Genomic DNA, 18,101 nt, shown 5'->3' on the forward strand with positions numbered 1-18,101 from the left:
TTCAATCGTCGAAAATATCGATGCGTTAGAACGCGTGAGTTTATCTTCAATTGGGGCCGAAAATTTAAAATTAAAATCAGATGGCCGTGCCAGGTGGTCGCTTAACGTCCCGTACAACTAATGGCGTTTGTGCAAAGCATCTTAACGGTATATATTGTAATACGTGACATGAATTCGTGACAAAACGTTCTTCTATTAGAGTAGCATGTGTCCAAGTATACATTTCGATTTTTATGTAAATTACCGCCTATCCGTTTGATAAAACGATGCTAAACGACTATACGGGTTTTGTATAAAAATAGATGTCACACACTGACAGGAGAATACTTGCTGCGTCGAATATCTAAATCACCATTCCCTAAAGATATGCTCGTATTTCTAGGTTTTCGTATTTGTTTGTATGTAATCGTCCGTTACACCATTTTCTACCGAAGAGGTGCTTTCTAAAAAGAACAAACATTCGCTGCGGAATTCCGTAAAACTCGAGTGATTAAGTAACAAACTGAAAGTAAAACAATTTAATTTCTTATTAGGTATATAAAAATAGTTCGTAAATATTATTATGTAAAATTGTGATTGATTTCTAATCGTAACGACCGCGATGCGACGACGCGACGTCGGCAATTAGGTACTTTATAATAAATCTTGCCTCGATTTTCAGGTCTCATATTTTTTATGTACTATGCTAATATAAAACTGCATTCAGTACAATAATTTATCATAGAAGAGCACTTAAGATTAAGCGCGGATAATAAAATGATCCAGAAACTGCACTTTGCTACATGTAGCAAATATACTTTCAACTGGTTAACTCGACGACTATTAAGATGAATATACGAGATTATGTTATTACATTCTCCCGGCCTTACTCGGATCATTTTTTAATAACAAAGTCATCGATCTGAATTTGATCTGAAATTCCGCGCTGTTTTCGACGCTTCTCTTTTAAAGGAGAACGTAATCGTACGTGTTCTACGTGTGTATCGTACGTATCTCGACTCTATTTGAGATTCAAATTACTTGTTTTTGGGCTCGGGAATATTTATCGCAAATCACTACTGTTTAAAATCTAAATTATTCTATAGCTTTTTAAACTTTAATATATTAGATTGTCCGAGAAGTGGCTTTCTTTTACAGACACGTGTTTTGCAACAACGCATCTTTATATAAACATCAAACCTAATCTGTCGAACGTTGTGATCTTTATTTCGATAGAACAAAAAAGGGATCATACGTAATTCGATAAAATAATATAAAACGGAAAATGTTGTGCACCCATTATTTCCTTATAAAACGAAAGAAACTTTTCGGACGACCTAATATTACGAACAGACGTTAAAATATTTCAATTCTTTCATTTAGTAAAAGATACTATTATTTTTCATTACCGTTTTGTAGATACTTTTTATACTATCGAAATAATATTGAATCTGTCGTATTATTATTGTAGTGTATTAACAAAAAGTTAAGTATAGCAAACGATACATAATATCCATATTTATCTACGGGATTTTGTTAGAAATTTCCGAACATTTATGAGTTTATGCAATAATGTGTTCTAATATTTAAAATGATTCAGATTTATCTATTAGAATTTCCCTTGATTTCGCCTGTACCATGAAGTTAAATTCACGGTATTACTGTATAAACTACAAGCACTGTCAAGATTTCTTATCACAATAGTATTACGAATAGGTTCAATTTCCTTTCTAATGTTGCACACTTATTAGTAAAATAAACGTGGTTGGTACTTTGCTATGTTCAAAGAGTATTCTTAATTGTTTCTAGTAATAATTATCCACAAATCAAACATCTCAGACCCACACGGTTGGAAACGCTAATCTTGAAGATTCTTCTTCTTCTTCTACTTCTCCTCGAAGATACATATCTCTATCTGTATATCGTGCTTGAAACATTGTTACAATATAGATAACGTAACGATAAGGTTTATGATTGTGCATTTCATTAAATCGCCTACACAGCAACCTCGGTTTGTTATACACGAAAGAAAGTATCTGATCTGAACGTGACAAGTCTATAACGTGTAAGTACTTAAGTACCAAGTACTAATCCTCGGTAATTATTTAGAAAGCTGCCGCCATTGATGATTCCTTAATAAATACGTTGTTGGCTGCGTGATTCTACACAGCTTTTCCTATACATGTAACCGCCGCTCGGTCTTAGTTTCCGAGATATTTGCAAAAGACCGTCGGTACCATTACAATGAATTCTGCCTATAATTGCGCGTGCGTGACCATAGTATACCTTAACATTGATTGTCGGCCAGATAAAATAACCTTAACACGAACGGTTGACCTAAACCTAATTTTTTTCTTCTGTTTATATTTTAGCCCATATTAACGCACAACGCTGTCACGTACAATTATTGGCAGAATTTGCTATAGTGGTAGCGACAGTTTTTTACAAATATGTCGAAGACTAAAATAGTTCGGCGATAATACTATCGATTTCTATAGCATATTAAAAAGTCATCGAAATACAAAAAGATTGCAGCTTTCTAAGTAATTACCTTATTCTGTACGGTGAACAGACAGAGAATCTCATCGAAAGAGCTGGTTTAATCTAATCGAAAGTGGAGCAATGTCATGAATAAAATCTACATTCCTGGATCTGTTGATATCCAGTTAATTTCCACTAATTACCGTATCTGATCGTATCGTTAGCGTAGCGTTCGAAACGTTAGAAATGCAGCGAAATTGGTGACTAGATCAAATACACTTACGGTTAACAAAGACGAGTAACACGTACCTGTTTCTCTTATATTTGCTATATTATATGAGCCGTTTAATGCAGAAGTGATGTAGGCAAAAAATGTTAAGTCCTATTAAACTGGACAATGAGGAATAAAGTAAGAATTCTGTAAAGGATCGAGTGGGTAATTTTCACTTATTTTGCTATCAATCGAGAAACTAACGAAGATACTCCTGTACCGCATAAAGCGGAATGCAAGTTGCGTTTTCGAGATGTGCTGTTAAGCCAAATAGACAAAAAATTTTTTATTGTATGAAATCTTGGAAGTATCTCGTTATTACTTTCGTTCGTTTTATTTAATAGGATTTTTATAGCAATTTATATACCGAAGTAAAATCTTACCGCATTTCTTGAAACGTTTCTACAAAATAGTTAGATCTATGGATGATTTACTATTTACAGTGATAAAAATAATTTTGACGAACACGTATTATTCTAATTATTTAGAGGAATTTTTCGAGTTGAACAAAAGTCTAATTTTGTATTACAACGAATCCATAGTTTCGTTCTCCTGAAAAACAGCAACACTTTTCTAAATCATAATTCATTACACATACAAATAATAAGAAAATTCCATACACTGTATTATTTTTCACATACTCTTATATACCCCTATAAAATAGAGAATAAATATTACAGAAAACGTTAAAAAGTGAGTTGGACTTATAACTCTATCCGGCAATATGTCATTGTCACAAAAATCTTCTCTGGTAGTCCTCGTTTTAATAGTTCTTATTTATAGCAAGTCGGAGGAAACGTGTTAGCTCGTCGTTTTAATTGCGACGCAGATTAATGGAACAATTATTTTTAAAATATTCGTGGAATTCCCAGGTGTTTCGCTCGTATTATTCAGACAAAAACGAATTAGTCAGCGACAGAATCGAATAATAACAAAAAAAAGAAGAGGATGAAAGGAGAACAGGATCACGGGTTAGTCAATTTTGTATCCGTTTGAAAATTGTGGGATTCCTTGGAGTACGAAATCGATCGTCGATCTTTCTCCATCCGTGTGCTTGTCCCTTCGTCGTTCGAGCCGACGCATCGACTGGTTACGCATCAAAGAAAAGTCTGCCGCGGTTCTCTAATGACTGCCATTACTTACGTCGTGTTATCGTTCGCAGTTCTATCTTGATAGAAAATTGGTGTAATAATTATGCGTCTCGTGGTACGTTCAAAGAAAGCTGTTGATATCTGGTGATTTATCTCTTAAAGTTATTCTACCGTGAAGAACGGGTGTTAAAGGCCCTGGGAAGTTTACGTTAATTTTTCTTACTACAAATTGCTGCAATATTTGCCAATGAACCTATTTCTGATGCTATATTTATATCCGAATAAAATATCTCACGATGCAATTTCGTTTATACATTCGGCAATAGATAGATAGATATACTTTTTCCCCCTTTTTTCGTGAGTTTTAACATCGTATCAATTACTGTACATAAGTATGGCCGTAGAACTTTTTATGTAGCAGTAAACCTTTAATACAGGATAGAAAATATCTGATACAATCAATCTCAATTACTTTTGTTATTAGAAGAGCAATTAAAGTTTCTTGTTTTGCATGTTGCTTTCTTAATATGTATTTAATGAAGCATTTAATGTGATATGTGTATACGACCATGAGTTACCTACGTTTAGTTTAACCAGTTATTTCAGCCATTGATTTTTATGAATTCTAAAATATCTGTAATACGTATCTTATAGAAAATATGTTGTACATTCATTCGCATTGTAATATGCGTTTTCTTATATAAATTGAGCCATTCTCGCTAAATAAACGGAAAGAAAATTTTTGTATTAATAAGTCAAATAACGAAATTTTTTCCTTTTCACTTAGAAAAGTAAAAATGGCATGAAAATAATATGTCTGTTTTTAAAAATGTAACATGTACTTAATAGAATTAGTTCATTCGCGTTTAAAGTTGTTTCGCGGACTGATTTTTGTTCGAATTAGTAGTTGAGATAGATATTTGCATTTTCGCATTATAAACGTCCGCACACAATTTACAACAAAATCAATAAACTGGTTTGATACTAAAATATCGGTGATGGTAATATTCAGTCGCGAACGAAAAGCTGGTGAGCGTCAATTGCATAGAATTATGCGTAAGTTTCCAGCTTAAGCCATAAATAAAACCATTTTAAATCAGTAACTGTGAAAACGTTGCAAAAAAAATCTTGTAACTCAATGAACGCAAACGCAATGAGAGTAAAAATTGTGTAATGTTTTTATCAAGCCACATGTCAGTAATTTGTTAGTAGCGCCGTTATACTGGGCACCATACGAAACTTTAGCCACGTTACATCTCTTCTATAATAGTATAAATATATTTTATCGCTCTAAATTATTACTTTTTAATATTCGATTATTCCTGTTTCAAAGTAATTTATGGAAACACCGGAAGCTCTTTAGCAACCATTGTAAACTATAGCGACTATAGTATATATGGTGAATAAATTCTATAAAGGTTAGTGTGTAAATCGCTGTATAGCGTTAGTATGTTCTCTGTTAATTCGGAATGCATGATAGTTCTGCGTTTTTTTATCCTCAAGATTTATGATCCCAGATAACGTCCACGTCGTTGAACGTTTTGCATTGCACGTAGACGTAGATCGCGATCCAGGCAAACCATTTGGAGAACTCGCGTTGATTCCATTTATGCGTCCGGTTGCATAGAAGGAAGCATAGTGGCACGTTTTAACCGTCTTGAACGAGAATATCGATACTGATTTCGCTCTCGTTTCAAGAAAACACTCGATTCGTTAGAAGAAAGACGAAGTTTCAGAGGACGGTTTTCACAGAAGTCGTATCAGTGAATGAAATTACGAGGTGAAGTTGGTATCTCGATGGAAATTCATTGAAATATCTTTAGTAACAACTAGAATCTCTTTATATGAAATTCTAATTGTAAGTATTTTAAGTTCGAAATACAGCGTTTTGAAGTAATTTCAAGCGAATTTATGTTAGATGAGAGTAGAAATTATATTTTCAAGTAACCTCATTTTTCTATGAAATTTATATCTATCTATGATCTTTATACATAATGTCTCTCAGTCTCTCTCTTTCTCTCTTTTAATGGAATTAATCCACGAGAGATTAGAATTTTAATTAACCTTTTGATAGAAAATTATTTTATTAATCACCGATCAAAGTGGAACGTGATGTTTACTGAAAAGAGCAACGATCTAGTTAAAAAGAACTTTGATCAGTGTTTCGCACTAACTATATTGAATACTTAAATGAAACTTATAATACAAATTAATTAAAATAAACTAAGAGATAAATTTAATAATTCATTGGGGTTAGGTATCGTTGTAAGATCTTAACGGTCACCTAAATTTATTCCAAATAACAAACAAGATTATTAAAACGGAATTATTAAAACTGTACAAAAATAACTAGGATACCAAATCATTCGTGACCTTTTGCCAGAGCCGAAAGAGGTCTCCGCGACGCACACGCGGAATTTAAATTCTCGATCTGGAGAACGGTGTAACGCGTCGTGTCACAGTGAACCTCGACAAGTTGGCCAGCAAAAATTTCACATTCGTTCACATTCACGTTGCCCATAAATATCTTTGGCCCTCTTTGAATAACCCAGCTCGTCGTTCTGTTTTCAGGAAGTGTTGCTGGCGCACAGTAGAACGTCGATGCATTGCGAGCCCATCACAGTGATCCTGGCCGGGGTAGAGGCACCAGAATTGGCGGCGATCCTTGGTTTCGTGTACACAGGAAGCACGACGGTACCTCGTCCTCGTCTGAATGCGTTTCTACACGCGGCCGAAGCCCTCCACATTAGACTTCCGCCGGTGCCTGTCGTGATGACCTGCACGCAGGCTGACTGCAAGCAGGAAGACATCAAGGACGTGAAGATCAGTCCAAAGTACCTCCAGTGCGACCAGTATCCGCGCTGTGACCGCTGGTGCCGTCCACGTAGGAATCAAGATGGTGATTCCGCGGGCAAGGAGGAATCCTATCCGGCGATCGAGTCCTTGCAAACCGCAAGAGAAATCAGACCGCTTCCTGAATCGATGAACTTTGCCGGATCGAGATACGGACCAAGACCAAGTAGATATTGCTCTACAACGTGGCCCGTTGCTCCTTTCCCGAGCGCGACTCAAGAAAAGACTATTCACGGTCTAGATCAACGTATGGATAAGGACAAGTTGAATCAGACAGATGTCAGCCGGTATCAACCGATCAGCGTGGTTCCTAGGATCGATAGGATTAGCGACGTAGCCAGTGCACACTCGGAAAATCCATTTGTCGGTTGCGATTCTTCGGAAAAAGCTCGTCACCAGGAATTTTGCTTTTCCAGGAGCTTGTACGATCTTCGTAGCATGCAATTGGATCCACTCGAGACGAGAATGAAAGGTGACCACGATCGTTTCCAGGCTACGAACGAAGAAGATACCTCCGGGAGAAATTTATCCACATATGGTAGCTGTTTCGAGCAAGAGAGGATTCCTGCTGATCGTCTCAGTGTAATTCGTTCTCGAATCGATCCCTGTCAGGGCAAAACCGTAGCTCTACAGTTGCCTGCAAGTAGCAGATCGTACGAAAATTTGGACGTTGGTGAAGATTTGACTTGTCGTGATCACTGTTTCGTCTGGAAATCGCCGAGAAGACAAGTGGCTAATAGAGTCATAGCCTCGCCGTGGAAGCAAACTGTCAGGCCTTACCATTTGCCTAAGTTGCAGCCGATAGTCCTTCAGCCCCACGTCGACGATGCCGTAAGTTTTTCATGCAGCCTTCCGTATGATAATTTTGCTCTTTATATGTTACCTTAGACGAATAGACGTTGCGAAAAGTTCTTAGAGAAGATTGCGAGTTTGTTAGGCAAGGAAAATCGTGTAGCAAGAGACGTTAATTGCGAGTATCTAGCATGTAACCGATACTTAGGCGAACTACACGATAATTCTTTGTAACTGAAGAAATGCCAGGTACCTGGGAATCTATCTGTCTATCGTGGCGTTAACATAAACAGTCGTATTCTCACCCACGATTGATACAGTATGTTTGAACAGCAATGTAACTGTACAAAGTACAATTACTTGGAAAGCAAGTGGTAATTTTCGTTGTGGAGATACTTGAGGAGCATTTAAATGGCTGCCGTGGCATCCATTAGCGTGATACAAATTGAATAAGTATTCTGGAAACATCTCGTATAGCTGGGAGGTAGACACGAAGCGGGATTTCTGTTTCAAGGTGCCCATTACATTCAGCTGTGGTATTCCTTTCAGAAGATTATTTATCTCGTAAACTAATCGCTCTCTGAATATCCGATTGCACGATCTGGATGCGTTCCAGTTATAGAAAAAATAAACGGGAATTTGTAATATCTGCGACCATAGATGTTTTTGAGTATCTACTAAACGAATCTAGGCCGTGAACAATTATCGACCAATTATTTCCTCGAATCGCGACCGAGTTTGGAAGAAAGTAAAGGGCAAGACGCTCGATATAGCCAATCTTCGATCGTCGTATCTTCAGTTTCATTATTCTTCAGACTCGCGATAATTTGAAAAGCTATCTTTCAACTGGACGATCATTCTACGAAATTTCTAAGCTGATTAATCGAGTTCTTCGGTCAAATACAATAAATATCGAGTCTACTTATTTTTATGGTAGGGTAATTACAAAGCAATTACAGTTAGGGCAATCGATCAGGCTCTCTGTCGTCGTGTTTTACTACGATTATAGAGATCGAATCTAATTTTCTTCTTTTTTCTTTAGTTTAGAAGATATAACAGTTTTGAGATTTTTCCTCCGGCCGACTGTTCCGTCTCCGTTGGAACATATTTCCTTTCACCGCTTTCATGAAAATTGGAGCAATGCCTCTGATATACAGAGAAGATCGAGAAAATATTATGGAAAATTCGGCACGATCCAGTAACTCGAGGAGTTTTTCGTAACACATCGGATTTTCAATTGCACAAGCCTCGATGAATTTGTTCGGTCGATTATCGACCAGATACAATTACCGATTCCGTTCTGTGCCTTCATATTGTTACATCACGTCGCATACACGGATCTCGGCAGATCGGGTTACTAATCTTGCTCGGTAGCAATCGCTATCCTTTCGTACAGAAAGTGACTTGTTTACCATGGCTTTTGATCGAGAACGAGAGACTAGGCGATCTCATCTTTCGAGATTCCTTGCCATATGGAATCTACCACAGAGGCGGTATTACTACACAAAGTGGTTACTTTGAATTATAACAATACTTCTTCGTTTATTGTTTTAATAGATATATCGTATATTTCAAGATATTTTAAAGCATTAGAATTTGTATGCAAATTAATTTCAGATGTATTAAGTATTTTGTATCGTTATATAGGGAGTAAGCGATTAAGTTAATAATTTTAATTTTTTTTTCAAGCTTTCGAGGACTTTGAGATGATATTTCACCGAATAATCGATTCCACCGCATTCCTGAATATTTTTCACTTTGCTCAACTTGCCCGTTTTAGAGCATACTTTTCTTATTGTTAAATTATATCGTCGGTATCGGCATTAAATATATAGAAGTAGTATTATGTCCATCAGATACGATACACCATCGCTAGATTTGACACAAAAAATAAAATTCACCGGACAGGAAATGGAAATGATTCGATCCAATGATTGGACAGAGGTAAAATCTTAACGAGTCACGAGACTTATCTTCGTTTACGAGATTGGAAATGTCAGTAGTCCGGTTTAGCTAAGTTGTGTAGCGAAAGATTAACGAGTGAAAATATTTGCATTATTCTTCCGCCATGACTGTTGTGTGTTACTGGCAGCATAAGTCGCTTCAAAGGCTAATTAAGCAGAACCTGTGTAGGCATATCGAACGCGTGAAACATTCTAACTCTTCTCCAGACTTTCCGTAATTATTTTCCAGAATTATCGCGAACCCGTGCCGTTAATTTTGCAAATTAAACAGTCCATTAAAGAAATGGGATTCCTCGTAGTTTCGTCGTAAAATCAGCTAGCCATTTAATTTACTTTTATCTCTCTTTTACGCTCTATCCCCCTTATCCCCTTTCCTTCGATTTGCAAATCTTTACTGTGAAATCACTCGTTCGGCATTCCGCTCTTTTGCTTCTCTTCCTCCATCTCCCTCTCGCGTTTGATGATCTCTCGAACATGCTCGGGTCATTGCATAACATTCACCCGTCTGTACTGCTCGAGATCGTCCCCGTTTCAGGTATAAAACACTTATGGAAAGTCCGCGAACAGTTCGTACGCCTTAGACGTTTTAAATATATTCAGCCATTTGTCTCTTCGCGACTGTATTAAATTTTAGCTTTATTGAATGTTCCCCGGAGTCCGATTTCTTCCCTAATGTGTTTTCCAGTCCAACTAAATAATACACTGCGTTCCAAAGTATCGGGCCGCTGTTTTAATTGTTAGCATATTTTCTCGGTCGTTAACGGTGGAAAGAAGATTACGTCGTACGTTTCTTAGAAAGTGCGAAATCAATCCAAGCAATCTTTAATGTAGATATAAGTTTCCTTTTCATAAAGATTCTACATCTTTTTAATTTAACCAAAGTTAACCATGGTAGGCAAGCGATCCTCTAAAGATTCTTTAAAGATCCTTTGACGATTAAATGTAAACTAATTCCCGTTCGAATCGTTTTACTCGCAAGATACTTAACGATACCTGAGCCTACACTTTTGGACGATACTATATATTCTATATGATCGGTTCAACTTTATTGCAAGCATCTAGGCGAGCACGTTACCATCCTTAATACCAGACCAGTGTCTGGCAATTGAATTTGCAACAAACGCACACGCGATCCTACGATCAGAGCAAACTGTTCTCAGTGAATTAGATATGCGCATGCCGAGCATATAAAATATTGGTTATTCCAAATCATTTAGTTAAAATGTTAATCCACTCGGCAGTTCTGCCGATCCGCGCAGATCCTGTTTCTCGTTTCATGACTGAAATCGTTATCTACCGTATCAATCGTAAAGAAAGGATGTTTCATCGCTGGCGTGCAAGTAGAGCAGAAATTGTTTTGAACTGTCAAGCAATCGTCTGGCATTTGAATCGATTCATATCGACAAAATGAAACTAGGCCTCCGTTAAACGTTATCGAATAATTAACTATATTGTTCGTCAATTCGATCGAACATGTTAAATTTGTCAGAAACAGTTTCGAATCACCTTCAGTGGGTTAAGAATGCTGCTGCTTTGCATGTTCATCCATACAGTTACATCGCTGCGATAAAGCACAATCGACGAAAATTGTTATCTTGATGTAGAATACAGGAAGAAAAAGTAACGAGGAATATAAATTATTATGATATTCCAGCTTGTTCCGACAGTTTAATTCGTAGAATGTTTCGAAAAAGGAAAAATACGCCATTGAACGATGATCGTATCGTTTCATTAAGATAACTAGAAAATTTTATCGTTTTTGTTTTTTGAAGTGGTAAAAGTAAATCGTTTCAATTGGAATTTGTATTAGAGCTCGATATATTGCTCTCGTTATTTATGATTGTTATCCATTTTGTTTCGTAATTTATTTATTTCGTTGCTGCTGGATTTTTCATTTTTATTAATAAAATATTTTTTTTGTATTTCTACTGTTCGATTCTTGGCGTTGAATATCTTCTCCGTCAAGATGTTTCTAACGAAGTTTTAAACGAACTGTCAACTAATCAACCGTGTAAAAAAGGTGAAAGGATTTCATTTTTCTCTTTGTCTCTCGTACAAAATGTAGCGTCTAAGACTCACTTTGTTGTAGAACAGTCTATCGATCAAATTTCCAGCAGCAGTTGATCTCTCTTCAAGTAATTTTTATGTTTCCAAAACCGTAAAATTACTCGATACCGATCAATCTCACAGGAATATGAAAAGAGAACTACATGGTACATTTGAAGACATAACACGATCCAATTTTTTACGAAACAGATGTATACCTTGGCATATTTTTCCCTTTACGAACCATTCATTCATTTTCAGACGCTTATGAAATACATTTTGGAAAACGTCCGCGACAAATTATAAAGGGAACAGTTTGAATTTCATAGTGGTCGTCTCGCAAACCACCCTATACAGCCGATCGCTTCTTGTTTCTAGAGGAAACAAGAAAGACGCAAGAAGAGCTGAGGGAACAAGCAGGACCCACTTTATTCTTCGTCGACCTTTCACCACAAATGAAAGCACGCGGTTCAACCGTGCGCGTCCCGATATGCCAGCCGTTCATTTTGCTTTCTTCAGCTGAAATATGCAGAGGAATCAGTGCTCCTCCGGGTGTGCACTTCTGCTGGCTCATTTAGCGGACCATGGTAATTCGATGGTGCCAGGTGATAAGACGTGTCCACGACACCAGCTGCCTCCTCTTGCTTGGCCAATGTCATTCTTATTAATGAAACTATCAGTTACACGTACCACTTGTTCTTTTTCCTTTTTTCTTCTTCGTTCTGTTTCCCTCTGTTTGTATCCTTTTTCATCTTTTTCCCCCCTCTTTTTCTGTCTTCGTGCACTTTTTACTTCGCATCTTCGTTTCTTTTTCGAAGAGTAGCCCAGAAGGTGGTGCCAGACCAGCTGGTGGCACCAGCCGGCTGCGAGAATCGCTTTTACGCGTTATTACACGCAATCTGGAGAGGAACGTTTTCTCTTTCGACACGTGCACTGATATGCTCCAGATTTTTTCCGATTACTTTACAACCTTGCGCAACCTGGCCCCGTCTCTACCTTCATGCAGAATCGCTTCTTTCTTCTTCTTCTTTCTTTTTTTCTTGTACTTCTCGCTGCAACGAGGCGCACCTTTCTTTTAAAAGAGCGTGTCGCTGATATAGGTACATGATTTCGTCGATGCGAAGATTGGCACTTGAATTATTGGTAGAAACGGATTAACAATCTCGAGTATCGTGCAATGCAAAATAAGTGGGACGCTTTTCATCGGAAAGCACACGCCGGTATTTAACTTTGCCCAAACTTTTTCCGTTATTGCGCTTTTATACAGACCGTATACTCCAATGTGATCGATGATGTAAGTTACTTTTCGCGCCACAGCATAACGTCGTCAGAAAATACAGAAACATAGAGCGATGAAAGGCTGATAAAAGATGACCAATTTTGGTTGCGTTCGCAAACGAAATATTTACGTGGAATATTAACGTATACAATGCGATAAAAAAAGTTGTAGAAGTTAACTGTAAATATAAATACGAAAATGACATATGAAAATTTATGGTTACCCTATTATCCTTCGTTACCATATGTGTTTGAGAATTTTTAAAATTCAGATTTTAAATACATGTTGATCGTCGGCGGCTGGAATATGAATAAATTAAATCTATAATTTTTTACCATTTTAACTTACTATTGCATGAACGTTCTAATTACAATCAAATAGCCGTTGATCCTGTATTTCACTTGTACGAGTATGCGTGTGCTAATCGCACATATTCTTTTACAAAGGTACGAATGATCAATGATCGTCGGTTACACGAGGTGCCGTAACTTGAGAACAACAATTAGAAAACCACGAATCGACGATTAATGTAGAGCCAACACTTCTTCAAGCCAGATCAGCTTAATTGCTTCCGATGATTTTCTCTAATGATAATTGGTGGTTTATATGGACGGTTGGTACGAGCAAGAACTCCGTACGAGCTCTTTACGGTCGAGTAACCCATGGAGGATGAATTATACACATTACGTGTATATGCATAATGTGTAATTAAGACGATCGTGTTAAATAGAGAGGCAAAAAAGTGGTCTGGCCTGATAAAGTCAAATAGTAGAGATTTAAGGCGTGAAATTGAGGAAGGAAGTAGCGGTTTCGATGTGATCTTGTTGCAGAAAACCAGGGAAAATCTACGTGTGCCAGAAGTCACGCGATCTCCAGCGATCTCTACCAGTCCTAATCGACAGCTGGCCAAAAGTTCGACGCCTGCGGACCATTATTATGGTATCGAAGTTCCTACCACCCACGAAGTTACGTACAATAACGATAAGAAGTTACTGGAAGCGAAGCCTACTTTGGGACCAAGGCCTCAAGAATTATATTCATCTCAAATTGCATCACTGACGATCGGTCAAATCACTCCATCGTTGAATAACGATGCCAGAAACAACGAGACTATCGTACAATCTGAAAATAACGTAATTTCTACAACAACGAGATCGTTGTCAAGTACCTCAGAGAGTAGTCGTATGAATATCAATAGAAAGGGTAGTTATTTCGGTCAAGCGTTACCTCAGTCGCCGCAGAAGCTGGAAATTTCTCATCCTGTTAGCAGATTGTGCGATACGATCGAGTCGATCGGTAAAATCGATCGTTTCGCCAACGTGGAAGCCGACAAGCTGGAGAACGAGACGAGGATCGAGGATAAACTCGCTGAAAGAGTTATTATCAACAGTGATAATAATAATAACGATGCTGTAGTTAATCAGGACGGTGTTCAACGCGGCAAAGGAGCGCAGGAGAATCATAGGTGCGATCAGTGTGGCAAGACTTTCGTTACCAAAGCTTCCCTGAAGGTACTGATCGACTGGTTGCTTGATATCTTTCTGCTTTTTTCATTTTAATCTAATAACCTGCATATTACCGATGTTACGGCTGATTAACCACCGTTGCTATATGACATTGTTGCAAAATTACGCGATGTAGAATTTTTTTTACGATTCTCTATCCTGCATTACTAAAATTACGAATGATAATATCACTGGTTATAATAAGATAGTGTAATAAAGTTCCATAATTTATAATTTCTCTACAATTTCATATCTTGTCTAACTAAGCTTGCTGCTCATCCTCGTAACACGTTGTAATAAAATTCCGCGATTTATAGTTTCCTCGTTATATCTTATTTTACATTGTTAAAGGTAGCGCTTCAACTAGATACCCTAGCAAAATTTCATAATTTCATAATTCCAAAATTATTAGGCTGATTGAAAAATTCTATCCTTGTTATTTGAACTGAAATTTTGATTAATTAGGCTACGATACGGTAATCATTGTTATCCCTGACTGTTCTCATCCAGCTGTTACTTAATCGATCTCGTACCACTGGTACTGTAGAATGTCATTTTCTTTCCATTTTCAAAGTTCTCAACAATAACTAATTTTTTCCAACAACATTACGTTTCTTCGTCTACATACATACAAACGTACATTTATGCGTATACCTGCGGTTTATAGAAATCAACAAATAACGTCCAACTTAATAGACACTAAAACATCGAGTAATTCAGCTGTCATTAGAAAAGTCGCAAGGAAAATTCATTATTTCCTTTTTCTAATTACAATTCCAAGTACGCGTGGCAAAAACTTTTCAATCAATTTAATAGTTACTGAAATCTGTACTGACCAGCTACCACTAATAAAAGATATAATTAACGAAAATTCATTATTTCCTTCTTGGAATTACGAACGTAGACGCATGTTACAAAATTCGTCCATTCGATCTGATTGTTACTACAACATTTAGCAACCAACCGCGACTAATAAAAGATATAATTTAAAAAGATATTCATTGTTCTTTTCTGTAATGGGAAATTTAGGTGCACGTTAGAACGCACTCAGGAGAGAAGCCATTCCGTTGTACCGACTGCGGCAAACAATTCTCCCAACTACGAAATTACAAGTACCACCGAAGCGTTCACGAGGGCACCAGGGAATTCGCAGCCACCTGTCCAGAATGCGGCAAATACTTTAACGACCGCGGCTACCTGAGCTCCCATATGAAGATTCATCGTAACCGTAAGGAGTATGGCTGTGCGGAATGTGGCAAGAGTTTCAATCAGCGGGTCGCCTACAACATGCACGTTAGAATCCACACTGGAGTGAAACCTCATCAGTGTGAACAGTGTGGAAAAGCATTTTCCAGGAAGATGTTGTTGAAGCAGCATCTTAGAACCCACTCGGGAGAACGGCCATATCAGTGTCAGGTCTGCCAGAAAGCCTTCGCTGATAGATCGAACATGACCTTACATACGAGATTACATTCCGGTTTAAAGCCTTATCAATGCACGCTGTGTTCGAAGGCGTTCACGAAGAAGCATCACCTAAAGACTCATCTGAATTACCATACAGGAACTAAACCGTATTCCTGTCCGAACTGTGGCTTGAGATTTTCTCAAAGTAGCAACATGAGGACTCATTTCAAGAAATGTACCGTTAATAATCCGATAGAAGCAAAGGATTCGCAGATAGAAGGTACTGTGATAAATTCTTCGAAGGTTATACAAGCGAGAATAGTATCAAGGACACCTACAGACACGTTAACACCTCCCAATTCGGACCAGGAATTAAGCATTCTAACGCCGATTTCGAAAAGCAACGGAATAGAAGGGATTGGCACGTAGTGATGAAGTTATAGGGAGGTCTATTAGCCTGTCCACACGAGTGTAGAGTATTCGAAGAGGTATTACTATCGTAGCTAAACAAATACGACAGATACTCGTCGTCTCAATGAAATCAATATACGCACGTGTCGAATTAAATACTTGGTGAAGACACCGTGATGTGACGGCTATGAATCAGACTGGTGACGTGAAATTTACACGTCCTGTATTTTATGCGATTGACGTGGAGAATTCGTTGTAAGTTTTTTTAGTCGACGAAATAGCCTCTTTGCGCGGAGATGCTTTTTGTCGGGCTGATTTTCAAGACAAGTGGTTAAAACGATAATGCACGAGGTAATTCGACGGATAAATCGATCAGGTTGCTGCTGCCCGCAAATCGTAATCGAACGATAGAAAGTATTAGATTCATTTGAAAGTAGCACTGCCAGTTGGTAATCCGAGAGCTACCATAACAGTACGAACAGCCGCCTTTTCCTAGAAATTGTCGTTTTACGGTAGGACGTATCGATTCAACCCACAAACCGATACGTCATTCTTGAATCCTTTTTTTTGTTTCCTTTTCTCTTTTCTCTTATTCTTTTCTTTCTTCTTCTGTCTTTTAACTTGAGATAGGTCCGTTGAAAAGATCATCCATGGCATTAATTCGCAATCTGATAGAGATGAAAAAATTGGTTGCCTTTCGTTGCCTGTATATTTACTACTTGAGCAAGGTAATACATATACACAGATATAACCTTGTTGCATGTGTTCCAATGCACGATGTATGACGAATATCGATTTAAGAAATTTGTAAGTTTCTCGAGAAGCAAGTTCAATGGCGAGAATCTGATTTTGTACATTAACCTGTAATAAATCAACCCCTATATTTGCTGCCTTTTTATACTTGTAATATAAATGCAAAGATGTATATTTACAATGTAAAAAATATAACAATATTAAATCTGAGCCTGTAAATGGCGAACCGAATTAGAAGATCAAATTTTTATTTTTATTTCAATGTACCTATGAAATATTCAAAAATTCTTCACAAATTCCACACCTTATTAATCTCGATAATAAGATCGAACATTCATCGACCTTTGCGGCAAACTCCTTCAAAAATTTCCTACTCTTCATACTTTTCCTCTAAGTATTTGTATTCTAAGTATTCTAAGTACTCTAAGTATTCCTGAGTATTTGCTTAATGTTATTTTCAACAAAAAATATTCTGTTTCCACTACTAATCAAAAGTTCTAACTACTTTTATTTCTTGGAATCGTCTTGCATGACCATTGGACTTCGGAACTTTCTAGCTTCAATGTTTAACAATGTATCATGATCCCTTGGATAAGAAGATCCTTTGAAAAAATCTAATGAATCACTGGCGCAATTAAGCTCGTAATTAGAATGACTGGCTGTTTAGAAGTAAATTCTCGATTGTATCCTCCTGTCCAAGAGATACGTTGACTTTCTCGTGCCTCATCGAAAATGTACTGCATCTATAACTTACATACTTCCTCTTCAACTACAAACTGAAGTATCTCTTCTGACCAGTCAACAGATCGTATCGCCTCGAAGATAGCTGTTTTTCTCTACTCTCTCTCGAACCGCGGAAGCTTTACAATAATGGTTACCTGTATGCACGCTTGAAGAATCAACAGGTTCTGTACAGAACAAGGTCTATGTGCGCTTCCATATTCGTTGAAAGCTCCGTTAAACGTTATATTACAGCCAGGTACATGCTACTTTTTAAAATTTATAGACGACTCGGAATTCCTACTTTGTCCCGTTTTAAGAGTCGGGTAACGTTTATTGGACTCTCAAGGCCACGTTTTGTGAGAAAATATTTACGAACAGCATGAAAATCAATTATATCTAAAGGGGACAATTGTGAATTAATCAGCGAGAGATCGGGCAAGGATTTCCCATGTTTGATCTAAGTGTTTACCTTTATCCAGAGTTACGAGAATACATCCCAATTGAAATTTAAGCTTCGTGTATGTCATTCCAACTCTTTGCTGCGTTTTT

General features: G+C 37.4%; 1 protein-coding gene across 3 annotated transcripts in view; it reads left to right on the forward strand.

Annotated features, from left to right (window-relative positions):
* Positions 1-17,060, forward strand: part of LOC117238259 (zinc finger protein 239-like) — a 30,428-nt gene extending 13,368 nt beyond the window's left edge. For 2 of the 3 annotated variants that reach the window (XM_033503029.1, XM_033503028.1), the window contains exons 3-5: positions 6,394-7,506; positions 13,587-14,267; positions 15,291-17,060. In XM_033503029.1, coding sequence (XP_033358920.1) covers positions 6,394-7,506; positions 13,587-14,267; positions 15,291-16,094 — 2,598 coding nt within the window. In that variant the 3' untranslated portion in view covers positions 16,095-17,060. Of the gene's footprint in view, positions 1-5,298; positions 5,681-6,393; positions 7,507-13,586; positions 14,268-15,290 lie in introns of those variants that run through there. The other variant, XM_033503031.1, reaches the window with a different exon arrangement.
* Positions 17,061-18,101: the final 1,041 nt, after the last annotated feature.

Source organism: Bombus vosnesenskii, unplaced genomic scaffold (genome assembly GCF_011952255.1).
Source record: "Bombus vosnesenskii isolate JDL3184/JDL3185 unplaced genomic scaffold, Bvos_JDL3184-5_v1.1 scf7180000013444, whole genome shotgun sequence".
NCBI classification, from domain to species: domain Eukaryota; kingdom Metazoa; phylum Arthropoda; class Insecta; order Hymenoptera; family Apidae; genus Bombus; species Bombus vosnesenskii.